Genomic DNA, 24,900 nt, shown 5'->3' with positions numbered 1-24,900 from the left:
ACCCCTGGGTGACCCCTGAGTGACCCCTGAGTGACCCCTGGGTGACCCCTGAGTGACCCCTGAGTGACCACTGAGTGACCACTGAGTGACCCCTGACCACTGACCACTGAGTGACCCCTGAGTGACCCCTGAGTGACCCCTGAGTGACCACTGAGAGCCCCCTGAGTGACCACTGACCCGTGACCACTGACCAAGCACTGAGTGACCACTGACCACTGAGTGACCCCTGAGTGACCCCTGAGTGACCCCTGAGTGACCCCTGAGTGACCCCTGAGTGACCCCTGAGTGACCACTGACCCCCGAGTGACCCCTGAGTGACCCCACCCAGTCCTTCACGTCCCCGCCCTTTGGGTTCCGAGCCCACCCACAGGTTTCTGTTTTGCCCCGTGGATCACAAACCCTCTCCCCGTCCCTCTCTGTGCCCCAGGAGCCGCTGGAGCTGCCCCACAGAGCTCGGCGCCCTGCAAGCGACCTGCTGAGCACAGCGTGCCATGGTGGGACCCAAACACACCCTGGGACCCCAAACCCGCCCCACGGATCCTAAACCTGACCCTGGGACCCCAAATCCGCCCCTGAGATCCTAAACCTGACCCTGGGACCCCAAATACACCCTGGGACCCCAAACCTGACCCACGGATCCTAAACCTGACCCTGGGACCCCAAATCCGCCCCTGAGATCCTAAACCTGACCCTGGGACCCCAAACACACCCTGGGACCCCAAACCTGACCCAAAGATCCTAAACCTGACCCTGGGACCCCAAACACACCCTGGGACCCCAAACACACCCTGGGACCCCAAACCTGCCCTATAGATCCTAAACCTGACCCTGGGACCCCAAATACACCCTGGGACCCCAAACCTGACCCACGGATCCTAAACCTGACCCTGGGACCCCAAACCTGCCCCACGGATCCTAAACCTGACCCAGAGACCCCAAATCTGCCCCACAGATCCTAAACCTGACCCTGGGACCCCAAATACACCCTGGGACCCCAAACCCACCCCACAGATCCTAAACCTGACCCTGGGACCCCAAATACACCCTGGGACCCCAAACCTGCCCCACGGATCCTAAACCTGACCCTGGGACCCCAAACCTGCCCCACAGATCCTAAACCTGACCCTGGGACCCCAAATCCCGCCCCACGGATCCTAAACCTGACCCAGACACCCCAAATCCGCCCCTGAGATCCTAAACCTGACCCTGGGACCCCAAATACACCCTGGGACCCCAAACCTGCCCCACGGATCCTAAACCTGACCCTGGGACCCCAAATCCGCCCCACAGATCCTAAACCTGACCCTGGGACCCCAAACACACCCTGGGACCCCAAATCCGCCCCTGAGATCCTAAACCTGACCCAGACACCCCAAATCCGCCCCACAGATCCTAAACCTGACCCAGAGACCCCAAATCTGCTCCATAGATCCTAAACCTGACCCAGACACCCCAAATCTGACCCAGAGATCCTAAACCTGACCCAGAGACCCCAAATCCGCCCCAGAGATCCTAAACCTGACCCAGAGACCCCAAATCTGACCCAAAGACCCTAAACCTGACCCAGAGACCCCAAATCTGCCCCATAGATCCTAAACCTGACCCAGAGACCCCAAATCTGCCCCACAGATCCTAAACCTGACCCAGAGACCCCAAATCCGCCCCACAGATCCTAAACCTGACCCAGACACCCCAAATCCGCCCCACAGATCCTAAACCTGACCCAGAGACCCCAAATCCGCCCCAGAGATCCTAAACCTGACCCAGAGACCCCAAATCTGCCCCATAGATCCTAAACCTGACCCAGAGACCCCAAATCTGCCCCATAGATCCTAAATGTGACCCAGAGACCCCAAATCCGCCCCATAGATCCTAAACCTGACCCGTAGATCCTGATCCTTCCCCATGGATCCCATCCCTGCACCACACATTTCCCTGCCCCATAGATTTACCCCATTCCTGCCCCACACACTGATCCCCTTCCCTGCCCCACACATTCCCTGACCCATATATTTTCCTCCCCATGGACTGATCTCATTTCTGCCCCATAGATTTCCCCTGCTCCATACATGGATCCCATTCCTACCCCACATTCCCCGCCCTGAAGATTTCCCTGCCCCACAGGTTCTGACCCCATAGATGTCCCTACCCCATACATCCCATGCCCCGTGGATTCTGACCCATAGATTCCCTGCCCCACAGATTTCTCTGCCCCCAGACCCGTTTCCTGACCCCGTTTTTTGTTCTCTCTCCCCAGCCCCCCTCTCCCCCGAGCTGCTCCGGTTTTGGGGTCGCTGCTTCCGGCCCCTCCCCCGCCCTCGGCCCCCGGAGCCGCCCCCGGAGCTGCCCAGCGAGGTGGAGGTGGGGCTGCCCCAAAAATCCCCAAAATCCCTGCCCCAAAAATCCCAGGAATCCCAAAAATCCTGAAATTCCCCCCTAAATTCCCAAAATCCCTGCCCCAGAGATCCCAGGAATCCCAAAAACCCTGAAATTTCTGGCCCAGACATCCCAAAAATCCCTAAATCCTGACCCAGAAATCCTAAAAATCCCCAAAATTCCTGACCCAGAAATCCTAAAAATCCCCAAAATTCCTGACCCAGGCATCCCAAAAATCCCTAAATCCTGACCCAGAAATCCTGACCCAGAAATCCTGAAAATCCCCAAAATTCCTGACCCAGGCATCCCAAAAATCCCTAAATCCTGACCCAGAAATCCTAAAAATCCCCAAAATTCCTGACCCAGAAATCCTAAAAATCCCCAAAATTCCTGACCAAGGCATCCCAAAAATGCCTAAATCCTGACCCAGAAATCCTGAAAATCCCCAACATTCCTGACCCAGAAATCCTAAAAATCCCCAAAATTCCTGACCCAGAAATCCTAAAAATCCCCAAAATTCCTGACCCAGGCATCCCAAAAATCCCTAAATCCTGACCCAGAAATCCTAAAAATCCCCAAAATTCCTGACCCAGAAATCCTAAAAATCCCCAAAATTCCTGACCCGGACATCCCAAATATTCTCACCCCTGAGATCCCAAAATCCCAATTTTCCTTAAAAAAAATCTAATTTTCTTTTTCCCCAAAAACCTGAATTTTGCCCCAAAATCCCCAAATTTTCCCCTTTGACACAAAGTTTTCCTTCTAAAATCCCCAATATTCTTCCCAAATTTTGCCCCAAAACTCCAAAGTTTTCCTCTAAGCCCCCGGGTTTTGCCCAAAACCCCAAGTTTTGCCCAAATTTGGCAGATTTTGGCCCAAATTTCTGTCCCCAGGTGCTGCGGGAGGCACTGGAGCCGAGCCTGCCCCCCCCGAGCTCAGGTGAGGAACTGGGGGGAGATTTGGGAATTTTGGGGGAATTAGGTAAAAAATTTAGGAAAAATTTGAAAATTTAGGAAAAAAGTTTTGGGGAAATTTAGTAAAAGTTTGGGGGGAAATCTTGGGAAGAATTGGGCCTAAAAATAGGACAATAATGGAAAAGAATTCATGGAATTATGGGGACAAATCGAGGTAAATGGGGGAATTCAGGAAGAATTCTGGGAGAATTTGGGATTTTTGGGAGATTTGGGGTAAAAAATGGGGAGATTTGGGGGATATTGGGGTAAAAACTTGGAGAAATTTGGGAGAAAATTGGGGAATTTTGGGGGAAGTGTGGAAGAACTTTAGGGATTCTGGGGCAAAAAGGGAAAAAGTGGGAAAGAGAACAAGTTTGGGAGAAACTGGTCAAAAAGTGGGAATTTTGGGAGAAATGTGGGAATTTTTTGACAATTTTATGGAAAAGTTAGGGTAAAAAATGAGGGAATTCAGGAAAAAATTGGGCAATTTTGGTGGAATTTTGAGAATTTTGGAGGAATTTGGGGGATCTGGGAGAAATTTTGGATAAAAATGGGAAAATTGGGAAATCAGGGAATTCAGGGAAGAACTGAAGGGGATTTGGGGAAAAATTGGGAATTTATTTTTTATTTTAAAGATAATTTAATATATTTGGGATTTCGGACAAAAATTGGAGAAGATTTGGAGATTTTGGGGTAAAAACGGGAACATTTAGGAATTTGGGAGAAAATTGGAAATATTTGGGAGTTTTGGGGGAAAAATTGGCAGAAATTCAGAAAAAATTGGGGGTTTTTGGAACAAATTTTGGGGCGAAAATGGGGAAAAATTGTGGAGAGTCTCGGAAAAAATGGGGAAATTTGAGGAAAAAATTGGAATTTTGGGGAAAAATTTTGGGGAGAAGTGTGGGAATTTTGCGTGAGATCCGGGGCTGATTTTGGGGGAGACTTGGGTGAAATTTTGGGGGGAATTTTGGAGTTGATTTTTCCCCTCCCCCTCCCGTAGAGATTTCCCTGGAGCCGCTGGAGGAGGAGCCGAGGTGGGGGCGGAGCCTGGCCCGGAAGTGGGCGTGGTTTAACAGGAAGTGGGCGTGGTTTAACAGGAAGTGGGCGTGGTTTAACAGGAAGTGGGCGTGGTTAGGGGTGGGGTCAAGGCGCGTAGTCCGGAAAAATATCAGAAATTCGTCGAAATTCCCAAAAAACTTTGGGAAAATTTGAGGAATTTTTGAGGAAATTTGATGAAAAAAGGGAAAATCGGGAGTGGCTGGAGGTGGGCGGGGCTTAAACCGGAAGTTGTTATTGGACAGGAAGTGGTCAAATATTAAATTGGGAGGGGTGGGGAGGGGGCGTGGCTCAATGATGTAATGGCTCCTCCCCCTCAGCATCCCGCCCCTTCCGGCCCCGCCCCTTCCGGCCCCGCCCCCCGAGGCCCTGCCCGAGATTCCAGAGATGCCGGAGATCGACCTCAGGAGGTGGGGCCAGAATTTCGGAAATGTTGTGAGGGATGTTGGAAGCTTCGTTCAAATTTTTTAATATTCTGTGGAAAATTTGGGAAATTACGGGGGAAATTTTGGGAATTTTGGAAATTTGGGGGTTTCACGGGGAGTTTTGGGAGAAATTTCAGGAATTTGGGGAATTACGTGGGAAAATTTGGGAATTTTGTGGGAAATTTTGGGGAAAATTTTGGAGGGAGTATTGAGGGGGAATTTCATGAATTCTGGGAATGGTGTGGGGAATTTTGGGAAATTTGGGGAATTATGTGGGAAATTTTGGGGAATTTTTTTGGCAATTCGGAATGAATTTTTCGAGGAATTTTTTAGGGATTTTGGATGAATTTCTCCTCTGTCCCCTCCCCTGCCCAGGCTGATCCTGGACCACGCCCGAGCCCCGGAGGGGGCGGAGTTTGGCGCCATCGTGGCCCCGGATTGGCCCCGCCCCCGCGTGGCCAGGGCCTTCGCTCTGTGCCTGGGTGAGACTTGGCCACGCCCTCTTCACCCTAAGCCACGCCCACCCCTCAAACCACGCCCGTTGAAGCACCACCCACTTTAAGCCCTGCCCTTAAATCCTATTTAATCCCCACTCTTTAAGCCCCACCCACTTAAAGAACTTTTGCTTTAAGCTCCACCCTCTTTAGACTCCACCCACTTTAAGCCCCACCCCTTAAATACCTCTTTCATTTAATCCCTGCCCAGTTTAAGTCCTGCCTACTTGAGGCCCCACCCCTTAAATCTCTCCCTATTTATGCCACGCCCAGTTAAGCCCCGCCCCTCAAGCCCCTCCCCTTTACCAGCATTTGCCTCAAGCCCCGCCCCCTCCCCTCCCCCCCAGATCTCTGCGCGTCCCATTTGCTGCGGCTGGAGCAGCCCCGCCCCTACGGACCAATCCGGATCGAGCTCCGCCCACACAGCCAGTAAACCCCACCCACATTGCCTTATATGGAGCGCAGGGAGGTTACGTGTGGATTTTCGGTGAAATTTGAGGTTTTTGGGTGCATGTTAGGGTTAGCTCCAATAAAAATGCAGATGACCATGGCTTAAGGTCGTGGGGAAAACCCTTTACAGTAGAGGTGAGTAAAAAATCACCCCCAGAATCCTCCAGTTCCATAAGTTGATCATTGCCCTTACCATTGCTTCCTTTTTGCTGCAGTAATTTTAATATTCCTAATCCCCCTTCCCTACTGGTTCCCCTCCCTAAACTCCACCCTAATTCCTCCCCTCCTCAAAGTTTATGCCATGCCCTAACACCTGCTTTTTGCCATTGCTCTCATGGATGGAATTGCCCTCCCTGTACCATCTTTCCCAGTTTGTTCAGTACAAACTGTTCAGCCTACTGTTGTTTTCTATTATTAAAGTTTTTTAGGTCCTGAACAATCGGGTCATATTTTCTTTCTGTGTGAAATCGCCGAGTTCAGTGAAGCCACTGACCCCAGCAGCCAGGCTAGATTTGGCTGGAGGCTTCCAGAATACCTCCAGAATTGCATCTATCCCAGAATTGGGCCCAGGCAAATTTACCAGGACAGACAGGTCTGGCTGCCTTGTTCTCTGGTGATTTCCTTAGACTATGAGCAGAACATTCTCCTTTGTCTTGGAGAGGGCCCAGAGATGTCCCCTGGTGGGGTTTGGAGGCCTCTGGCACATGAGCACTGTACAGGGACAGAGGAGCTCTGTGCTCAGCGGGATGGAGGCTGAGAGCAGCGAGGAGAGCCCTGGGGGGGATTGAAAGGCATTCTCAGAGATGATGGATCCTTTTGACATAGTAGAGAATGACATCCCTGGGTGTCCCCTTAGAGCTGGGATCACCTCTGGAGGACATGCAGGTGGTTTGGAGCCCAGCTCTTTCCCATGCCCATGATGAGAGGCTGCAGGAGCTGTTCTTAGAGCTTTTCATGGTTGTTTATTGTTCCTTGTCTCAGGAATGCTTTGTCCAGCCAACAGCAGTCTGCTCGCCAGACACCCGGGGCAGAATCTGCCTGGCAGAGGCAGGACTGATCTTTTATAGTCTAAATTATGTACTAGGTATTTACAATTATTTTCCAATACAATACAACCTTGTTAAACTGTCCAGCTTTGTCCCCATCCAATCTGAAAGTGCCAGCATGTCACCCAGCATGGATGACACGGAGAAGAAGGAGGAAGAATTATCCACACCCCCAAATTCTCCATCTTGGCCACGTGTCCCTTATCACAAACATTCTAGAAACCTACTTATTCTACATTCTAACAACCCAATTTACACTCTATTTATTTTTGCAGCTTGCATTTCTTCTCTCAATGTTGGTAAATTGTTCCAAGGAGCTAAATCCAGCCCCTGAGACACCTGGGTCTCATTTGAGGGTCTTTGGGGACCCTGCCAGGGGGATCTTAAACTTCCCAGGGAAGCCAGAGGAACACTCTGGGCTCCCACAGAGAACATCTGGAGAAACAAAGAATAGATGGGCAGCTGGGGCAGCCCAGACTGGACCCAAGGAGAAAGGAATTTCTCTCCCAGGGAAAAAGGGGTTAGAAAGGTGATGGAGCCCCAAGGGAGCCCTCAGCAATGGCTCAGAAAGGAAGGGCTTTCTGCAGGAACGCCACAGGAAAATCCTCCGGAAACCAAGGAAATAATGATGAATTTTTTAACTCCTTCTGCTCCTGTTTCCAGAAGGTCCTGGCTGGGTCCTGCCAGGAGGAGCTGGAGGTGGGGAGGGGGGCTCAGAGCCTAACTGGGGAGAAGAGTTTAATTGGGGCAAAGAAACTTTAATTGTGGGGTGAAAATGTGATGGAATGGATGTGAATGGGAATTTGAATGGGAGGGGATTATTTGAATTAGAGAAAATGAAGGGGAAGGAGGAGCCCCCCAGCCCTTAGGTGTGCCCTGAAGGTGTTGCCAGTGGTTCCCCTGCTCCGACCTCCAGGCTGGGCGTGCAGAGCTGCCGCTGCTCCCAAGGAACGTCACAAGACGAAAACTCCATTCAAACTTTTATGTTGCCAGTCAATCCCAATAAGGTCCCAGTTGCCCACGAGATGGTCCCAGGCTTGTATGGTTCCTTTCAGTCCCTCCTAGCAGGAGTTCGGTCCAGCCCCACTTACTTCCAGTCATTACCTCTAGGATACCATTTACCCACATCACGGTCCCGGCTGTTCCTTATCCCAGTACGAGCCCAGTCCCCCCAGTACGATCCCAGTAACTTCCAGACACTCCCAGCACTCTGGGGCTCTGGGACTGCTATTGGCTGATTCTGCCGTCACTCCGCGTTCCCGCGCGCTGATTGGGCAGAGCGAGCACAAGCCCCGCCCCGGGGCCGGTGCCAGGGCGCTGCTGGAGCACGAAAGGCGCCATTGTTGTATCGTCGGTGCGGGCCCGGGAGCGGCGGCAGCGGCCGGAGCCCGGTGAGGCGGTAGCGGAGCTCAGAGGCGGCCCGAGCGCAGGTGGGAGCCGCGCTCGGTTCTGCGGGGCTCGGGGCTCGCTGCGGGCGGAGGGGGCGGCAGGGGGCTCTGGCGGGGTCGTTGTGCCGTGCCCGGCCCGTGTTCCCCTGGGCTGAGGGCGCTGCGGGAGCGGCTGCCCGCGGTCTCCTTCCTGCTTGGGGCCTCGGCAGGAGCCGCTGCCGGAGCAGCGCCGGCTCGTCCCGGTTGCTGTGGGGAGCACAGAGGTGGCTGCTCTGTGCCCGGGACGCTGCGTTAGCGCCGCCTCAGCGGGTCCGGCCGCTGCCGCCGTGCCTGGCCCAGCACACACGCTCGGCAATGGCGCCTTTGCTGCGCCGGGGTTGCTCTGGCGGCGGCCCCGGGGCCGGGCTTGTCCCCGCTCTGCCCAATCAGCGCGCGAGAACGAGGAGTGACGGCAGAATCAGCCAATGGCAGCGAGGGGCGGGCTCTGTACACGGCACGGACTCCCCTCCCTTTCCCGAGCTCTGCCATTTCTCGGAACCCTCGTCTGGGGAGCCCGGCCTGTGAGTCAGGCCGAGGAGCCGCTGCTGCCCGAACCGCCGCGAGCTCGGGGCAGCAGGAGCTGAGGGCGCTGGGAGTGAGTCCGGGATGGAGCCGGGACCCACCTGCACCCTCGGCAGGAGCCCTGGCCGGAGCCGGGGATGCCTGTGAGAGGAGAAAACCTCTCTGTCACTTCCCTCCTCACCCTGGGCAGGGAACAGAACACATAAGGAAAGGCTAGAGGGTCCGGTTAAGGGAGGGGATTTTGGCTGAATCTTGATGTTTGGGGAGTTTTTTATCTGTGTCTTGATGTTGGAGGATTTTTCCTCTGTATGTTGTTGTTTTGGAGGTTCTTACAGACCCGAGATGCCCAATGTGTTCTTGAGATGAACTTAGGCAAGAAGGAACCCCAAGCCCAATGCACTCTCGTTTTTTTCCCTGAACCAGGTTTTTTTTATTCCCAAGGCATGAGCAGATGTCGGAGGTAGAAAAGCCCCAGAGATCCCTCACAAGGAGAGGCTGCAAACCCAGCCCAGGGAGCTGCGAGGAGGAAAGACCCTCCCTGTGTCAGGAAGGCGGCCGGAGATCCAGGCAGAGCTCAGAGCTGGTGGAGAAGCCTCATGGAGGGGAGAAGCCCCACGAGTGCTTGGAGTGTGGGAAGGGTTTCAGCCGCAGTGCTGACCTGATCCGACACCAGAGGATCCACACTGGGGAACGGCCCTACAAGTGTGGGGAATGTGGGAAGAGCTTCAGAGACAGCTCCCACCTGATCCGGCACCAGAGGCTCCACACTGGGGAACAGCCCTACGAGTGTGGGGAATGTGAGAAGAGTTTTAGCCAGAGCTCCCAGCTGAGGGAACACCAGAGGATCCACACTGGGGAAAATCCCTATGAGTGTGGGGCATGTGGGAAGAGCTTCTGCTACAGCTCCCATCTGATGCAGCACCAGAGGATCCACACTTGGGAGCGGCCCTTCGAGTGTGGGGAATGTGGGAAGAGCTTCAGTCACAGCTCCAACCTGATGCAGCACCAGATGATCCACACTGGGGAACGGCCCTACACCTGCTCGGAGTGTGAGAAGAGCTTCAGGCGGAGGTCCGACCTCAGAAGACACCACCAGCGTATCCACAGCGAGGAGAGGCCCTACGAGTGTCCCGAGTGCGGGAGGAGGTTTCAGAGCAGCTCCGATCTCCTCAAGCACGAGCGGATTCACACCGAGGAGAGGCCCTTCCGCTGCCCCGACTGCGGGAAGGGATTCAACCGCAACTCGCATTTTATCGTGCACCGGCGCATCCACACCGGGGAGAGGCCCTACGAGTGTCCTGAGTGCGGGAAGAGCTTCTCCAGGGGCTCAGCCTTGACCCGACACCAACGGAGCCATCAGTAAGGGAAGCCCTGTGAGTGCCCCGAGGGCGGGAAGAGCTTCGTGCTCTGCTCCGGCTCAATCCCCATGGCAGGATCGGTGTTGGATGATCCCCAGTGACCCCCGTTTGTCAGAGCCCTGGTGATCCATGTTGGGTGGGGAGAGGGGGTTGTAGAGATTTCTCTCCCTTCTCCTTGTCCTGCTGTGGTTTGGTTGGGTCTGTTGTACTGGTGCAGGTGCTCGGGGCGGGATCTCTCCTGTTCCTTCTGTCAATGTCCTCTCCTCAGCTATTCTCAGACTTGCAATGCACTTTGGGGTTCAGGAGGGCTCCAGGCTGGCAGCTGGAGGTGATCCCCACTCTTAGGGAGGGTTTCCAGCAGCACCAGGAGCTGGTGGGTGCAGTCCCCATTGGGGACCATGGTCGGTGGTCCACCACATGCCCTGAGAGCTCCAGCTGGCCCTGGAACCACCTCAGCTGGATCTGGGCAGGGTAGAAATCCATCACAGAGCAGGCAGCCAGGGCTGGGCTGGAAGCTCGAGGGCCACCGGTAGATGGATACACTGGGGCGCAGTTGGAGAAAGGGGGGACACACTGGATTTGGTTGGTTACAATAAACAATCTCTTTGGGGCAAGCACGCGAGTCCATGTGCCTTTGTTCCTCATTGCTCTGTATGACCACGAGATGGCCATGACCATGATTATGAGATGGCCATGACGATGGCCCAGCTATGATCCTGACATATCATATGATTATGGACATGTGTTCTAGGTTACAATGTAAGGATGTTCCCAAAAGTATGTATTCTGTCACCACCCATAGTCCTCTTCCCCCTCCCCCTTGTATTGTTGTCAGACAGGGCTCAGGTAGTTGGGGCGTTTGGGCTTGTTCCTACACCTGCCCTGCAGTCAGGCTGTAAGAAAGTCTCCAGCCATGGACGGCAGAGAAGGAGTTCAGCGACAGGACTTTGGGAGGGCCCGGGGGCATAAAAGGCAAAATATCCATTCTGTAGGTGAGCACGTGGGGGTTCAGTCCTGTGTTCCCTGCGCTGATTGTTCTCCTTATTCAGTCTTTTGGTGTATTTTCATGCTAAGGTTTAATAAACACCTGAAAGTTTAAAAAAAGTGGGCATTGTTTCTCACACGGTGCACTGCCAGGGTAGGAGGTGCAGCTGGAAGGAGGGAGGGATGGGGGAAAGCTGGTTTTAAGGGTCCTCATTTACTTCTCATTATCCTGCTGTGAGTTTTTGGAGTTTTCTGACAGAAACCTCTCCTGTCCCACACTCACCCACAGCAGTTTTCCCATTTTAGAGGAAATCAAAGCCATACACTGATGCTCCTAATTAGGGGTAGCAGAAGTGAGGCTCCAGGGCTTCCCGCTGAGCCGAAGGCAGCGAACACGCAGGGCTGGGAAAGGCGTGCCGGGAGCTGTGCAGAACTTTGTGTTTCCAGGCCAATCCCGCCCCGGGCCCGGGCCCGTTCCAGGCTGTTCCTCATCTCCGGCTTTCCCCTCACACAGCCCGGGGCCCTGAGAGCGCGGGCCGGGGCTGCTGCCGGCTGCACATTGGCTGATTCTGCCGTCACTCCTCGTTCCCGCGCGCTGATTGGGCAGAGCGAGCACAAGCCCCGCCCCGGGGCCGATGCCAGGAAGCAATTGGCGGGCAAAGGCTCCATTGTGGCAGCGCCTGTGCGGGCCCGGAGCGGCGGCAGCGGCCGGAGCCCGGTGAGGCGGCCCCAGCGCAGGTGGGAGCCGCGCTCGGTTCTGCGGGGGCTCGGGGCTCGCTGCGGGCAGAGGGGGCTCTGGCGGGTCTCGTTGTGCCGTGCCCGGCCCGTGTTCCCTCTGGGCTGAGGGCGCAGTGGAGCGGCTGCCCACCGTCTCCTTCCTGCTTGGGGCCTCGGCAGGAGCCGGTGTCGGAGCAGCGCTGGCTTGCCGCGGTTCCTGTGCACAGAGGTGGCTGCTCTGTGCCCGGGACGCTGCGTTAGCGCCGCCTCAGCGGGTCCGGCCGCCGCTGCCGCCGCTCCCGGGCCCGCGAAGATGCTCCGGCAATGGCGGCTTTGCTACCCCAGGGGCGCCCTAGGGCCGGGCTTATCGTGGCTCTGCCCAATCAGCGCGCGAGAACGAGGAGTGACGGCAGAATCAGCCAATGGCAGCGAGGGGCGGGCTCTGCACACGGCACGGACTCCCCTCCCTTTCCCGAGCTCCGCCATTTCTCGGAACCCTCGTCTGGGGAGCGGCCCCGGCGCTGGGCCCGGCCCTGAATCAGGCCGAGGAGCCGCAGCTGCCCTGAACCGCCGGGAGCTCGGGGTGAGGGACAGAGGGAACCAGCCCAAACCCTCGCCTGAGGAGCGGCTGCCGCGCTGGGCCCTGCCCTGAATCAGGCCGAGGAGCCGCTGCTGCCCTGAAGCGCCGCGAGCTCGGGGCAGCAGGAGCTGAGGGCGCTGGGAGTGAGTCCGGGACGGAACCGGGACCCACCTGCACCGTCGGGTAGGAGCCCGGGCTGGAGCAAGCAATTTAATTTTCCACAAACTCGTCTTCTTTCTTTTAAGAAATATTCTGATCCCATTCCATGGTGAAATGTCTCCTTCTTCATTTCCGTGGGCTGGTCAGCAGTAAGTTTAGGAAGTGGAGCTGTATGGTTGGTTATTTTTTCAAGGACTGATACTATAATCTTTAGTACATAATAATAATTAATTAATAATAATAATAATAATAATAATAATAATAATAATAATAATAATAATAATAATAATATCAGTGATATTAAGCATAATACTACTACTACTAATATTTAATTTTTAACCTAATTATGCCACTCAAATTATGGATGGATTCTCTGTCTCCCGATGTGTATTTGTTAGGGTTCCCAGGGTCTGGCCGATGGATTTGTACTATTTGTTCTGGTGTCTGTTACTCTTTTCCCCATTTCTGGCTACTTCCTCCACCCAGGGCTGTTTCCCTTTGCAGCTTAACCAGTTTCTGTTGCAGTCAGATATCCTCACTATGGGCTCTGCCTTTAGCTGTGCAAATTGCATCTGTGCAAGCAGAGCTTGGGGTGAGGGACAGAGGGAATCAGCCCAATTCCTCTCCCAGGCAAGAAGACCCTGCTACATTGTCCACACTTTGCCCCAGAAGTGTTAATTTCCATTTCTAAAGCTCCTCTCCTGGCTGGAACCCCTGCTTCTCTTCCAGAGTAATTGGAGGACTCACATGTGACCCCCCCCCACAATCTGCTTTTTTTTTTTTTTTTTAACAATATTCTATTAACTGTTGATGTTTTAAAGCATCACCTTTAAAGCCCTTCTGATTTTACAGAATCCATCCTAAAGGTGAACACTGGAAAACCCTTACGGAAATTTTGCCATCACTAAGAGCCACGCACAAATATGCACAAAAAATTTCCAAAGCAATCAAGTTTTTTCTGCTTCCAGGAGTAAAAATTGATTTTAACAGCCCTATACCAAACCTAACTGACAATACAAAAGTAGGATTATTTGCAGGAGACAAGAACCTCTGGATATGATTATGCAGAAGCCAAGTTTGCTAGGCATTAGAAACACACCTAAAAATGGCTCATCCAATGTACCTGTTATAAACATTGGTTTAAACCAAGAAATATGCAGAAAAACATCTAGGCAGCAAAATATGGAGAAAGAGCTAAATACAGTTTGCCTGGTGCATTCATGGCCTACACTCTTCACATACATCACCTACAATTATTCTCCAATAGGTGGAGAATTACCAGGGTAAGAGCAGTGAGAAAGAGCAGAGACCCAGGAGGAGGAGGAGCAGAAATTGGAAGCTGCACAAGGTTTCACCCCTCCCAGGATCTGCAGCCTCCCCTCAGCCCCAGGAGCGTTGCCCCCATCATGTGCAGCAGGTGACAGAGGAGGGGGATCCACGTTATTCACAGGGATGAATCTTGGTGTTTCTGAGCTTTATTGGTGTAAATGTCGGTCCTTTGACTTTTTTGGGGGTGCAGAATCTTTCTAATTTGGAGGGGATTTAGCCGAGTTTTGCTTTTTGGGGAGTTTTTGATCTGTGTCTTAATGTTTGGAGATTTTTTGTTTGAATCTTGGCGTTTTCGAAGTTCTTAAAGAAGCAAGATGCCCGAATGTCTTCCTGAGTTGTGCTTGGTCAAGGATGAAATCCCAGCCCAAGGTGCTCTCTTTTTTTTTTCCCCCAAACCAGGATTTTTCATTGCCGAGGTGTTGGCAGATGGAGGAGGAGGAAAAGCCCCAGAGATGCCTCAGGAGGAGGGGCTGCAAACCCAGCCCAGAGAGCTGCGAGGAGGAAAGACCCTCCCTGTGTGAGGAAGGTGGCCAGAGATCCTCAGAGCTGGTGGAGAAGCCTCATGGGAGGGAGAAGCCCCACAAGTGCTTGGAATGTGGGAAGGGTTTCAGATTCAGCTCCAAGCTGATCCAACACCAGGTGATCCACACTGGGAATCGGCCCTACGAGTGTGGGGAATGCATGAAGGGATTCAGAGACAGGTCCAGCCTGATCCGGCACCGGGCGATCCACACTAGGAAAAAGCCCTACAAGTGTAGGGAGTGTGGGAAAAGGTTCAGAGAGAACTCCAAACTGCTGCGGCACCAGGCGATCCACGCCGGGAATCGGCCCTACAGCTGCTCCGAGTGCGGGAAGAGCTTTGTTCGGACAGGGGACCTCAGAAGACACCGGCACATCCACACTGAGGACAAGCCTTACAAGTGTCCCGAGTGTGGGAAGAGGTTTCAGAAAAGCTACACCCTGGTGAGACACGAGCGGATTCACACGGATGAGAGGCCCTTCCGGTGCCTCGACTGCGGGAAGGACTTCAACCGCAACGACACCCTCATTCTGCACCGGCGCATCCACACCGGGGAGAGGCCCTACAAGTGTTCTGACTGTGGGAAGAGCTTCCTACGGACCTCAGCCTTGACCCAACACCAACGGAGCCATCAGTAAGGGAAGCCCTGTGAGTGCCCCGAGGGCGGGAAGAGCTTCGTGCTCTGCTCCAGCTCCATCCCCATGGCAGGATCGGTGTTGGATGATCCCCAGTGACCCCCTGTTTGTCAGAGCCCTGGTGATCCATGTTGGGTGGGGAGAGGGGGTTGTAGAGATTTCTCTCCCTTCTCCTTGTCCTGCTGTGATTTCGGTTGGTAATAAATTCCCTCCCTGTGCCCAGGCTGGGTCTGTTCCCGTTCGGTGCTCGGGGCGGGATCTCTCCTGTTCCTTCTGTCAACTCCCGGGCCTCTCCTCAGCCAATCAGACAATGCGATGAAGACGATCCAGCCAATCAGGGAGAGCAGCTAGTGATGACTCACGGGTTGCCGGGCAGATCCGCAGCACCCGGTGTTCTCCAGCCGGACCCCGCCGTCCCCGCGCAATCCCGATCCCCCCGCGGGGTCCTCCGAGTCCCTCCCCCGCACCACGGCGCAATAAACGAGACCGAGGCGAACTGGGCAGCTTTACTGGGAGCACTGGAAGCAGCTGGGCCGCGGCAGAGTGACTTCCTGCCTTTGTGTAATCAATTGCAGCCTATCCCTAAGACCAGACTTCCTGACTTCTGCCATTTCTTATCTACCAAGACCAGATGGTTATCTGTGGGACTTGAGAAATTGTCTAGAGACTCACGTCGTCCAGCGATCCCACGGACCACCACTGCTTACCTGGCAGAAATATGACAACAAAATAAGAACTATTGATGACTACAAGGAAACCATGGTATAAAAGGGAGCTGCATATCAGAGTTGGGTGGAGCATGGAGTGGGCTGTGACCCCTCTGCCTCCCCAGCACTGCTTGCTCTGTCTATATAAAATAAAGCACTCTAAATTTTGCTGAATATCGAGACTTCTGTTTCTTACTTTATAACAGGGGAAAAATCTGGGGTAATATGGGGGGAATCTGACACGCTGCCCCCACAGAAGGGTGTCCCCGGCGCCCGCTTCTCCCCGATGATAAATTCTCCGGGCACCGCCTGGCCCTGAGGCGCCGCTTTGGGGTCCTGCCTACGCAGCGGAGCCGGCCGTGCTGTGAGCGGCCCCAAAAATCCGCCCCGAGATGGCCCCAAGCCCCCTGGAATGTCCCCGAGATCCTCGGAGTGATCCCTGCAATGAGAGACCCGCGGAGACCCCCGAGAGGAGCGAGAGAAGAGAAGCAGGTGAAAATAAAAGTGTGGACAAACTGGAATAGGCTGAAAGGAGTATTTTAAAGAGAAGAAAAATTTAAATATTAAAGAGTTGGATGGTCGAGGGTCTCGGAGTTTTGCTGTCCAAATAAATTGGGTGGTTTTTGTCCTGGTTTTGGGGCAGCTCTGCGTCTGGGGAGGGAATTTCGGGGGAATTTGGGGATCGGGAGGGCCCTTGAAGGGCTCTCTGGGCCGCGGGGGGTGATGGGAATTGTAGGCGCGGGTATAATGGGGCTCAATGGGGCCGCGGGGCATTATGGGCGCTCTGGTCCCGGAAGTCGTTGTAACGGAGCGCTTGTGGGTCCACAGGGGCACCTGGGCAGACCCTACGGGGTCGGGAAGCGCTTGGGGAGCATTTGCGGGGCTCTATCGGTTCTCTTTGGGGCGCGGGACGTGACGGGAGTTGTAGTTGTCTAAGGGGTTGTGTGGCCGCTGGGGATGACGGGAGCTGTAGTTAGGACGCCTCTGTGTTTTTTGGAGCACTTGTGGGTCCGAGGAGGCGTTTGGGGGCTGCTGGAGGGTCCGGGGGGCGACAACAGGGCACATGGAGGAGGATAAGGAGCTGTGGGGAGCGCGGGGCCTGACGGGAATTGTAGGCTAAACGTGCCTAAAATGGCGCCAATCCAGGCCCCGCCCACAGGCCTATTCCCGGCTACTGATTGGTTGCAGGCCGTGACGGGCGGGCGCTTCAGCCAATGGGAGGTGGCTAAAGAGGAAACAGCTGATTCAACCCCTCCACTCCCTCCCAGTACATTCCAGTTCATCCCAGTACATCTCCAGTGCCTCTCCAGTCCCTCCCAGTACAGCCCAGTTCATCACCAGTGCCCCTCCAGACATTCCCAGTTCATCCTAGTACAGTCCCAGTGCCCCTTCAGTCCCTCCCAGTACAGCCCAGTTCATCCCAGTACAGCCTCAGTCCCTTCCAGTACCCTCGTGTCTCCCAGTATGTCCCAGTATCACTCCCAGTCCTCCTCGTGCCACCTCAGTGTTCCCAGTACTCCCAGTATTCCCCACTCTGTCCCAGTATCACTCCCAGTTTTCCCAGTCCCTCCCAGTGCCCCCCCCCAGGCCAAACCTCCGTTCTGGCCCCGCCCCCTTCATTGGCCCCGCCCCCTCCCATTTTTCCCCCTTCCCCATTTCCAGTTCCTCGTGGCTGCTCTGGGAAGGTGAGTGGGGCCCCCAGTTCATCCCAGTAACCCCCAGTCCCTCCCAGTAACCTCCCCAGTAACCCTCAGTCCATGCCAGCAACCCCGCAGTCCCTCCCACTAAGCCCCCAGTAACCCTCAGTTCATCCCAGTAATCCTCCAGTCCTTCCCAGTAACCCCCCCAGCCTTTCCCAGTTCATCCCAGTAACCCCCCCGTTCATCCCAGTAACCCCACAGTCCTTCCCAATCCCTCCCAGTAACCCCCCAGTCCTTCCCAATCCCTCCCAGTAACCCCCCAGTGACCCCCAGTCCCTCCCACTAAGCCCCCAGTTCATCCCAGTTACCCCCCAGCCCTCCCCAGTTTCTCCCAGTATGCCCAGTTCTCTCCCAGTCGCCCCCCAGTTTGTCCCAGTCCCGCCCTGCTCAGGAATCTCAGTGACTCATCCCCCACCAGTCCCTCCCAGTTCCCTTCCAGTCCCTCCCAGTTTTCCCCAGTCCCCTCCTAGTCCCTCCCAGTTTGCCCCAGTCCTCTCCCAGTCCCCTCCTAGTTTGCCCCAGTCCCCTCCCAGTTTGTCCCAGTCATCCCCCAGTTTGTTCCAGTCCCCCCCAGTTGTCCCAGTCCCACCCTGCTCAGGAATCCCAGTGACTCATCCCCCACCAGTCCCCCCCCAATTCCCTTTCAGTCCCTCCCAGTTAATCCCAGTCCCCTCCCAGTCCCTCCCAGTTTGCCCCAGTCCCCTCCCAGTCCCTCCCAGTTCTCTCCCAGTCCCTCCCAGTCCCGCCCTGCTCAGGAATCCCAGTGACTCATCCCCCACCAGTCCCCCCCAATTCCCTTTCAGTCCCTCCCAGTATACCCCAGTCCCTCCCAGTTTGCCCCAGTCCCTCCCAGTCCCTCCCAGTTTGCCCCAGTCCCCTCCCAGTCCATCCCCCGGGACCCTCTGGAATTTCTCCTCCCCGCCCAGGGTCAAAGGTCACGGAATGGAGCGGGAAAGTCTCGGGGCACTGGTGATACTGGGAGGTACTAGGAGGGACTGGGGGGGGATGGGGTTACACTGGGAGGGACTGGGAGGGATTGGGCAATACTAGCAGTGACTGGGATGGACTGGGAATGGATTGGGATGGACTGGGAGGGAATTTGGGGGAACTGGAATTAACTGGGAGGGACTAGGAGGATATTGGGAGGGACTGGGGGATACTGGGAGTGACTGGGATGAAGTGGGAATGGATTGGGATGAACTGGGAGGGATTTTAGGGGAACTGGGATGAACTGGGATGACTTTGGGGGTTACTGGGAGGAACTGGGCCCAGTGCCCCCCCCCCCAAACTGGTTTAACTGGTGTCCCCTTCCCCCCTCCCAGTTCTGTCCCTGGCCAGAGGAGACCCCCCCGGTGAGTGACTGCGACAGACTGGGATGAACTGGGATGGAACTGGGAGTGGACTGGGATGGAACTGGGAGGGACTGAGAATGGATTGGGAGGTAACTGGGACAAACTGGGAGGGACTGGGATGGAACTGGGAGGGTCTGAGTCATACTGGGATAGAAAATCCATACTGGTTTATACTTGGTAGAAGAGATCTGTACCAGTTCATACTGGTTCATACTGGGAGGGAGGCTCCAAACTGGTTTATACTGGTCCATACTGGTCTATACTAGTCCATACTGGCCCATACTGGTTTATACTGCTCTGCACTGGTCCATACTGGCCCATACCGGTTTGTACTGGTCCATACTGGTTTATACTGGTCTGTACTGGTGCCTCTGACCCCTCTCTTTCCCCTCCAGATGCTGCCAGTCCCTTCCATTATGGTGAGTGGGGGGAACTGGGAGGGACTGGGAGGGACTGGGAATGTCCCCAAGGTGTCCCCAGGTGTGTCTCAGGTGTCCCCAGGTGTGTCCAGGTGTCCTCAGGTGTGTCTCAGGTGTGTCTCAGGTGTCCCCAGGTGTCCCAGGTGTGTCTCAGGTGTGTCCCCAGGTGTGCCCAGGTGTCCAGGTGTGTCTCAGGTGTCCCCAGGTGTGTCTCAGGTGTGTCTCAGGTGTCCCCAAGCTGTCCCTCCATGTCCCCTCCCCAGACTGGTGTCACCTGCGCGTCGGTGGCCTCGTGGTGGCCGCGGTGCTGAGCGCGGTCGGGATCATCGTCCTGTTCAGTGAGTGCCACACCTGTCACCTGTGTCACACCTGCCATTGTCATCTGTTACACCTGTGTGTCGTTGTCACCTGTGTGTCATTGTCACCTGTGTCACACCTGTGTCATTGTCCCCCGTGTCACCTTTGTGTCCTCTCAGGTGGGATGTGCAAGTGCCGGAGCAAGGCCAGGTGAGACCTTTGGACATTTGGGGACATTGGGGAACATTTGGGGACATTTGGGGACACTGAGTTGTCCCCTTCCCCGCAGCCGCCGACGCCCGCCCCCGGAGCTGTCACCTGTACCTGGGACAGGTGAGTGTCCCCTCCCCCAGGGACGTTTGGGGACATTTGGGGACAGCGCCACCCTGACCATCCCCCATCTCTCTGCAGGAGCCGCCAGCTCGTGCTGAGCTGTCCCCAAAATGTCCTGAAATGTCCCCAGAATGTCTCCAGAAAAGGACAATGAATAAAATTGGGTGGAAAATAACGGATTTTGGTCATTGGGAGAGGGGCAGTGGCACCGTGGGGACAGTGGGGGGGACACGGGGACAGCGGGAGGGGATGTTGGGTGATGGTGGCACTGGGAGGGGACACAGAGGTGACAATGGCCTTGGGGACATCGGGTCAGTGGTGGCACCAGGAAGGGACACTGAGTGATGGTGGCCTTGGGGACATCGGGCTAATGGTGGCACAAGAAAGTGACACAAAGCCAATGGTGACATCAGGTGATGGTGGCTTTGGGGACATCAAGGAGATGGTGGCACCGGGAGGGGACACTGAGGTGACAGTGGTGGCCTTGGGGACATCAGGGCCTTGGTGGCCACTGTCCCCACCGTCCCTGATATCCCCTAGGTGCTGATGTCCTTGGTGACATGATGGCCACTATCCTAGCTGTCCCCGATGTCCCCTGATGTCCCAGTGCCCACGGTGACGTGGTGGCCACTGTCCCCCAATGTCCCCATCTGTCCCCCACATCCCGACATCCTCGGTGGGGATATGGTGGCCACTGTCCCCATCTGTCCCTCGTGTCCCTCACTGTCCCGACTGTCCCCTCACGTCCCCACGTCCTCGGTGACGTGCGCGTAGATCTGCGTGGCGCCCTTGAAGCTGGTGGCCAGCAGGAAGTGGCGCTGGCCGGCGGCGAGCGGGACGAAGGCGCGGGGCGTGGGCGCGGGCAGCTCCTGGCCGGGCTCCAGGCGGCCGCCGGGGCCCAGCCGGAACACGCGGCTCGGCGCGAAGTCGTTGCCCAGCAGGACGTAGCGCTGGCCCGCCAGCAGCAGCGGCTGGAACACCAGCGAGCCGCGCGCGGGGACGTGCTGCACCTCGCGGAACATGGAGCCCTCCCAGCGCATCACCTGCGCGGTGTGGGGCGGTGGGGTCAGGTACGGGGCCGTGGGGGCGGTTACGGGGTCATGGGGGCGGTTATGGGGTCAGTTATGGGGTCATTTGTGGGGTCATGGAGTCAGTTATGGGATCATGGGGGCAGTTATGGGGTTATGGGGGCAGTTATAGAGTCAGTTATGGGGTTATGGGGCAGTTATGGGGTCATGGGGGCAGTTACGGGGTCATGGGGGCAGTTACGGGGTCATGGGGTCAGTTATGGGGTTGTGAGATCAGTTACGGGGTTGTGGGTGCAGTTATGGGGTTATGGGGGCAGTTATAGAGTCAGTTATGGGGTCATGGGGTCATTTGTGGGGTCATGGAGTCAGTTATGGGATCACGGGGGCAGTTATGGGGTCATGGGGGCGGTTACAGGGTCATTTGTGGGGTCATGGAGTCAGTTATGGGGTCATGGGGGCAGTTATGGGGTCATGGGGAAGTTATAGAGTCAGTTATGGGGTCATGGGGGCGGTTATGGGGTCATGGGGGCAGTTACGGGGTCATGGGGGGCAGTTATGGGGTCATGGGGGCGGTTACGGGGTCATTTGTGGGGTCATGGGGTCAGTTATGGGGTCATGGGGGCGGTTATAGAGTCAGTTACGGGGTCATGGGGTCAGTTATGGAGTCAGTCATGGGGTCATTTGTGGGGTCATGGGGTCAGTTATGGGGTTGTGAGGTCAGTTATGGGGTTGTGGGTGCAGTTACGGGGTCATGGGGTCAGTTATGGAGTCAGTTATGGGGTCATGAGGGCAGTTATGGGGTTATGGGGGCAGTTATAGAGTCAGTTATGGGGTCATGGGGTCACTCGTGGGGTCAGCTGCGGGCCAGAACGTGCTGCACCTCGCGGAACATGGAGCCCTCCCAGTGCATCACCCTGCATGTGGGGTTGTGGGGTCATTTGTGGGGTCATGGGGGCAGTTATGGAGTCAGTCATGGGGTTATAGGGTCAGTTATGTGATTATGGGGTCACTCATGGGGTCAGCACTTGCTGCACCTCGCAGAACATGGAGCCTTCCCAGCATCACCTGGGAGTGGGGTTATGGGGTCAGTTATGGGGTCATTTGTGGGGTCGCGGGATCAGTTATGGGGTTGTGAGGTCAGTTATGGGGTCATGGCTGCAGTTATGGGGTTGTGGGGTCAGTTATGGGGTTGTGGGTGCAGTTATGGGGTCATGGGGGCAGTTATAGAGTCAGTTATGGGGTCATGGGAGCAGTTACGGGGTCAGTTATGGGGTCAGTTACGGGGTCATTTGTGCGGTCACGGGATCAGTTGTGGGGTCAGTTATGGGGTCAGTTATGGGGTCATGGGAGCAGTTATGGGGTCAGTTATGGAGTCAGTTATGGGGTCATGGGGTCAGTTATGGGGTCACGGGATCAGTTGTGGGGTCAGTTATGGGGTCAGTTATGGGGTCATGGGAGCAGTTATGGGGTCAGTTATGGAGTCAGTTATGGAGTCAGTTATGGGGTCAGTTATGGGGTCATGGGATCAGTTGTGGGGTCAGTTATGGGGTCATGGGAGCAGTTACGGGGTCAGTTATGGGGTCAGTTATGGGGTCAGTTATGGAGCAGTTATGGGGTCAGTTATGGGGTCAGTTATGGAGTCAGTTATGGGGTCATTTGTGGGGTCACGGGATCAGTTGTGGGGTCAGTTACGGGGTCAGTTATGGGGTCAGTTATGGGGTCATGGGAGCAGTTATGGGGTCATGGGGTCAGGAGTCAGTTATGGGGTCATTTGTGGGGTCACGGGATCAGTTGTGGGGTCAGTTACGGGGTCAGTTATGGGGTCAGTTATGGGGTCATGGGAGCAGTTATGGGGTCAGTTATGGGGTCAGTTACGGGGTCAGTTATGGGGTCAGTTACGGGGTCATTTGTGGAGTCACGGGATCAGTTGTGGGGTCAGTTATGGGGTCATGGGAGCAGTTACGGGGTCAGTTATGGGGTCAGTTATGGGGTCATGGGATCAGTTATGGGGTCAGTTATGGGGTCAGTTATGGGGTCAGTTATGGGGTCACGGGATCAGTTGTGGGGTCAGTTACGGGGTCACGGTGGCAGGTACAGGGTCGCTCATGGCGTCAGTGCGGGGTCACGGGATGGGGGGGCGCGAGCCCACCGTGACCCCATAACCCAACGCCCCCGTAACTCCCGCAAGGCCCCCGGCGCCGCGCCGCCCCCACCTTGGCGTCCCCCAGGAAGCGGGTGAGGCACAGGAAGACGCCGCCCTTGGCGCGGAAGTGCTTGGCGGCGTAGACGTCGGGCACGTGCGGGATGTCGGTGTGGGGCGCGAAGGCGGCGCCGCTCCAGCGGTACACGAGCGGCCGCCGCGCCGCGCTGCACACCACGAGCGCCGCGCGCCCGCCCAGCTCCAGGAACTCCAGGTGCGTGTCCCGCTGCCACGGCCGCAGCTGCTGGTGCGGGTAGAACCCGCCCGAGCCCCAGCGGAACACGGTGCTGGTGCCGCCCTTGGAGCTGTCGGCCACCCCCAGGTACAGGTGGCCGCCCAGGCGCGCGGCCGTGCACCGAGTGCGGCCGGCGCAGGTGGCCCGAGCCCAGCGCCTGGTGGCGCACGAAGGACGAGCCGGGGCCGCCCGAGCGGCGCCACACCCAGGAGCCGCCGCCCAGCTGGGCCACCACCACCAGGAGGGTGTCACCCATGGGGACGGGGTGGCAGGCGACCGGGGAGGAGCCTGCGGGGACAGCGGGGACGTCGGGGGCATTGGGGGATTTGGTGAAATTTGGGACGTTTGGGGACATTGAGGACCCTGCCGCCCTGACATCCCCGAATGTCCCCAATCCTCCCAAATGTCCCAAATGTCCCCGGTGTCCCCCAATGTCCCCAATATCCCCAGTGCCCCAAATCCTCCCAATGTCCCCACTTCCTCCCCATTTTTCATAATTTTTTCCATTTTTTCACTGATTTTCTCCATTTTTACCCATTTCCTCCTTTCCCCCCCCCCCCCCATTTCTCTAACTGTTGATGGTGGTGTACACCTGGAATCTCCTCCCCATTTTCCCTCTATTTTCCCCAATTTTTCCCCATTTTTTCACCGAATCTTTCCCGCCAATTTTTTCCATTTTTTTTTCCCATTTTCCCCTGTTTTTGCCCCCATTTCTCTCACTGTTGATGATGGTCTGGGCCTGGAATCTCCCCTAGAGCTGGTCCCTCATCCACCCCATTTTCACCCATTTCCCCCCATTCTTCCCCATTTTTTTTCCCCATTTTTTCCCATTTTCCCCCCAATTTTCCCATTTTTTTCCCGATTTGTCCCGTTTTCCCCCCTTTTCACCCCAGTTTCGCTCACTGTTGATGATGGTCTGGGCCCGGAACCTCCCCCCGAGCTGGTCCCACTCCAGCAGGGCGCAGGCTCCGGCCGCGGGCTGGGCCAGCGCCACCCCCGGGTGTCCCCCGAGGGCGAAGGGCTCTGCCCCGAGGGACGAGAACGGGAGGGACTGGAACGGCCGCAGCTCTGGGGACACGGGGACATCACTGGGGACACTGGGGACATCACTGGGAGGATTGGGGACACTGGGGACACTGGGGACAGTGAGGGATTAGGGACACTGGGGACACTGGGGACAGTGGGGATAGCTTGGGAAATCATTGGGGACATGGGGACACCCCATTTTCCCCTGAAAATTCCAATTTTTTTAGCTCCCAGTCCCTCCCAGTCCCCTCCCAGTTCCATCCCAGTCCCTCCCAGTATCTCCCAGCCACTCCCAGTATATCCCAGTCCCTCCCAATCCCTCCCAGCTCCATCCCAATCCATCCCAGTCCCTCCCAGCTCCATCCCAGTCCCTCCCAGTGCCCCCCACTCCCCTCCCAGTCGCTCCCAGTTACCGTGTCGCTGGCACTGGAGCTGCCGGGGGCCGAGCAGCGCCAGGGGGGTGCCCTGGTGGGGGAGGGGCGCTCGGCAGCGCCCCCCGAGCTCGTGCGGGGCGGGGGAGGGGCGGGAGCCCAGCCAGGCCAGCAGCCAGCGCAGGCGGCAGTCGCAGCGCC

The 24,900-nt window shown here is 56.1% G+C and overlaps 2 protein-coding genes, 2 long non-coding RNA genes and 1 pseudogene across 6 annotated transcripts in view; 3 read left to right on the top strand and 2 right to left on the bottom strand.

The window, feature by feature from the left end:
- Positions 1–316, bottom strand: LOC130263017 (uncharacterized). The gene is made up of 3 exons (XR_008842273.1): positions 217–316; positions 108–139; positions 1–70 (listed from the first exon to the last, which is right to left on the bottom strand). It is a non-coding gene; the product is annotated as an uncharacterized LOC130263017 (long non-coding RNA).
- A 4,392-nt stretch (positions 317–4,708) lies between these two features.
- LOC130262993 (uncharacterized) lies at positions 4,709–6,401 on the top strand. The gene is made up of 3 exons (XR_008842247.1): positions 4,709–4,795; positions 5,186–5,292; positions 5,652–6,401. It is a non-coding gene; the product is annotated as an uncharacterized LOC130262993 (long non-coding RNA).
- A 2,467-nt stretch (positions 6,402–8,868) lies between these two features.
- Positions 8,869–15,216, top strand: LOC130262930 (zinc finger protein 883-like; annotated as a pseudogene).
- Positions 15,217–17,182: 1,966 nt separating this feature from the next.
- The window catches only part of LOC130262871 (FXYD domain-containing ion transport regulator 3-like), a 38,112-nt gene continuing 30,394 nt past the window's right edge, over positions 17,183–24,900 (top strand). Inside the window, exons 1-8 of one of the 3 annotated variants that reach the window (XM_056510374.1) lie at positions 17,183–17,423; positions 18,365–18,420; positions 18,761–18,790; positions 19,186–19,209; positions 19,473–19,547; positions 19,686–19,716; positions 19,796–19,839; positions 19,918–20,002. In XM_056510374.1, coding sequence (XP_056366349.1) covers positions 17,203–17,423; positions 18,365–18,420; positions 18,761–18,790; positions 19,186–19,209; positions 19,473–19,547; positions 19,686–19,716; positions 19,796–19,839; positions 19,918–19,937 — 501 coding nt within the window. In that variant the 5' untranslated portion in view covers positions 17,183–17,202 and the 3' untranslated portion in view covers positions 19,938–20,002. Of the gene's footprint in view, positions 17,424–18,364; positions 18,421–18,760; positions 18,791–19,185; positions 19,210–19,472; positions 19,548–19,685; positions 19,717–19,795; positions 19,840–19,917; positions 20,003–24,900 lie in introns of those variants that run through there. The other 2 variants (XM_056510376.1, XM_056510375.1) reach the window with 2 other exon arrangements.
- LOC130263317 (leucine-rich repeat LGI family member 4-like) overlaps positions 19,918–24,900 on the bottom strand; it is an 11,745-nt gene continuing 6,762 nt past the window's right edge. Inside the window, 5 exon segments of the mRNA XM_056510823.1 lie at positions 19,918–20,882; positions 23,081–23,419; positions 23,421–23,590; positions 24,206–24,370; positions 24,742–24,900. Coding sequence (XP_056366798.1) covers positions 20,580–20,882; positions 23,081–23,419; positions 23,421–23,590; positions 24,206–24,370; positions 24,742–24,900 — 1,136 coding nt within the window. The 3' untranslated portion in view covers positions 19,918–20,579.

The sequence above is a fragment of the Oenanthe melanoleuca genome, chromosome 25 (genome assembly GCF_029582105.1).
Source record: "Oenanthe melanoleuca isolate GR-GAL-2019-014 chromosome 25, OMel1.0, whole genome shotgun sequence".
Taxonomy (NCBI): Eukaryota; Metazoa; Chordata; class Aves; order Passeriformes; family Muscicapidae; genus Oenanthe; species Oenanthe melanoleuca.
Note: the sequence above shows the minus strand (reverse complement) of the source record. Positions and strands in the feature narration are given on the sequence as shown.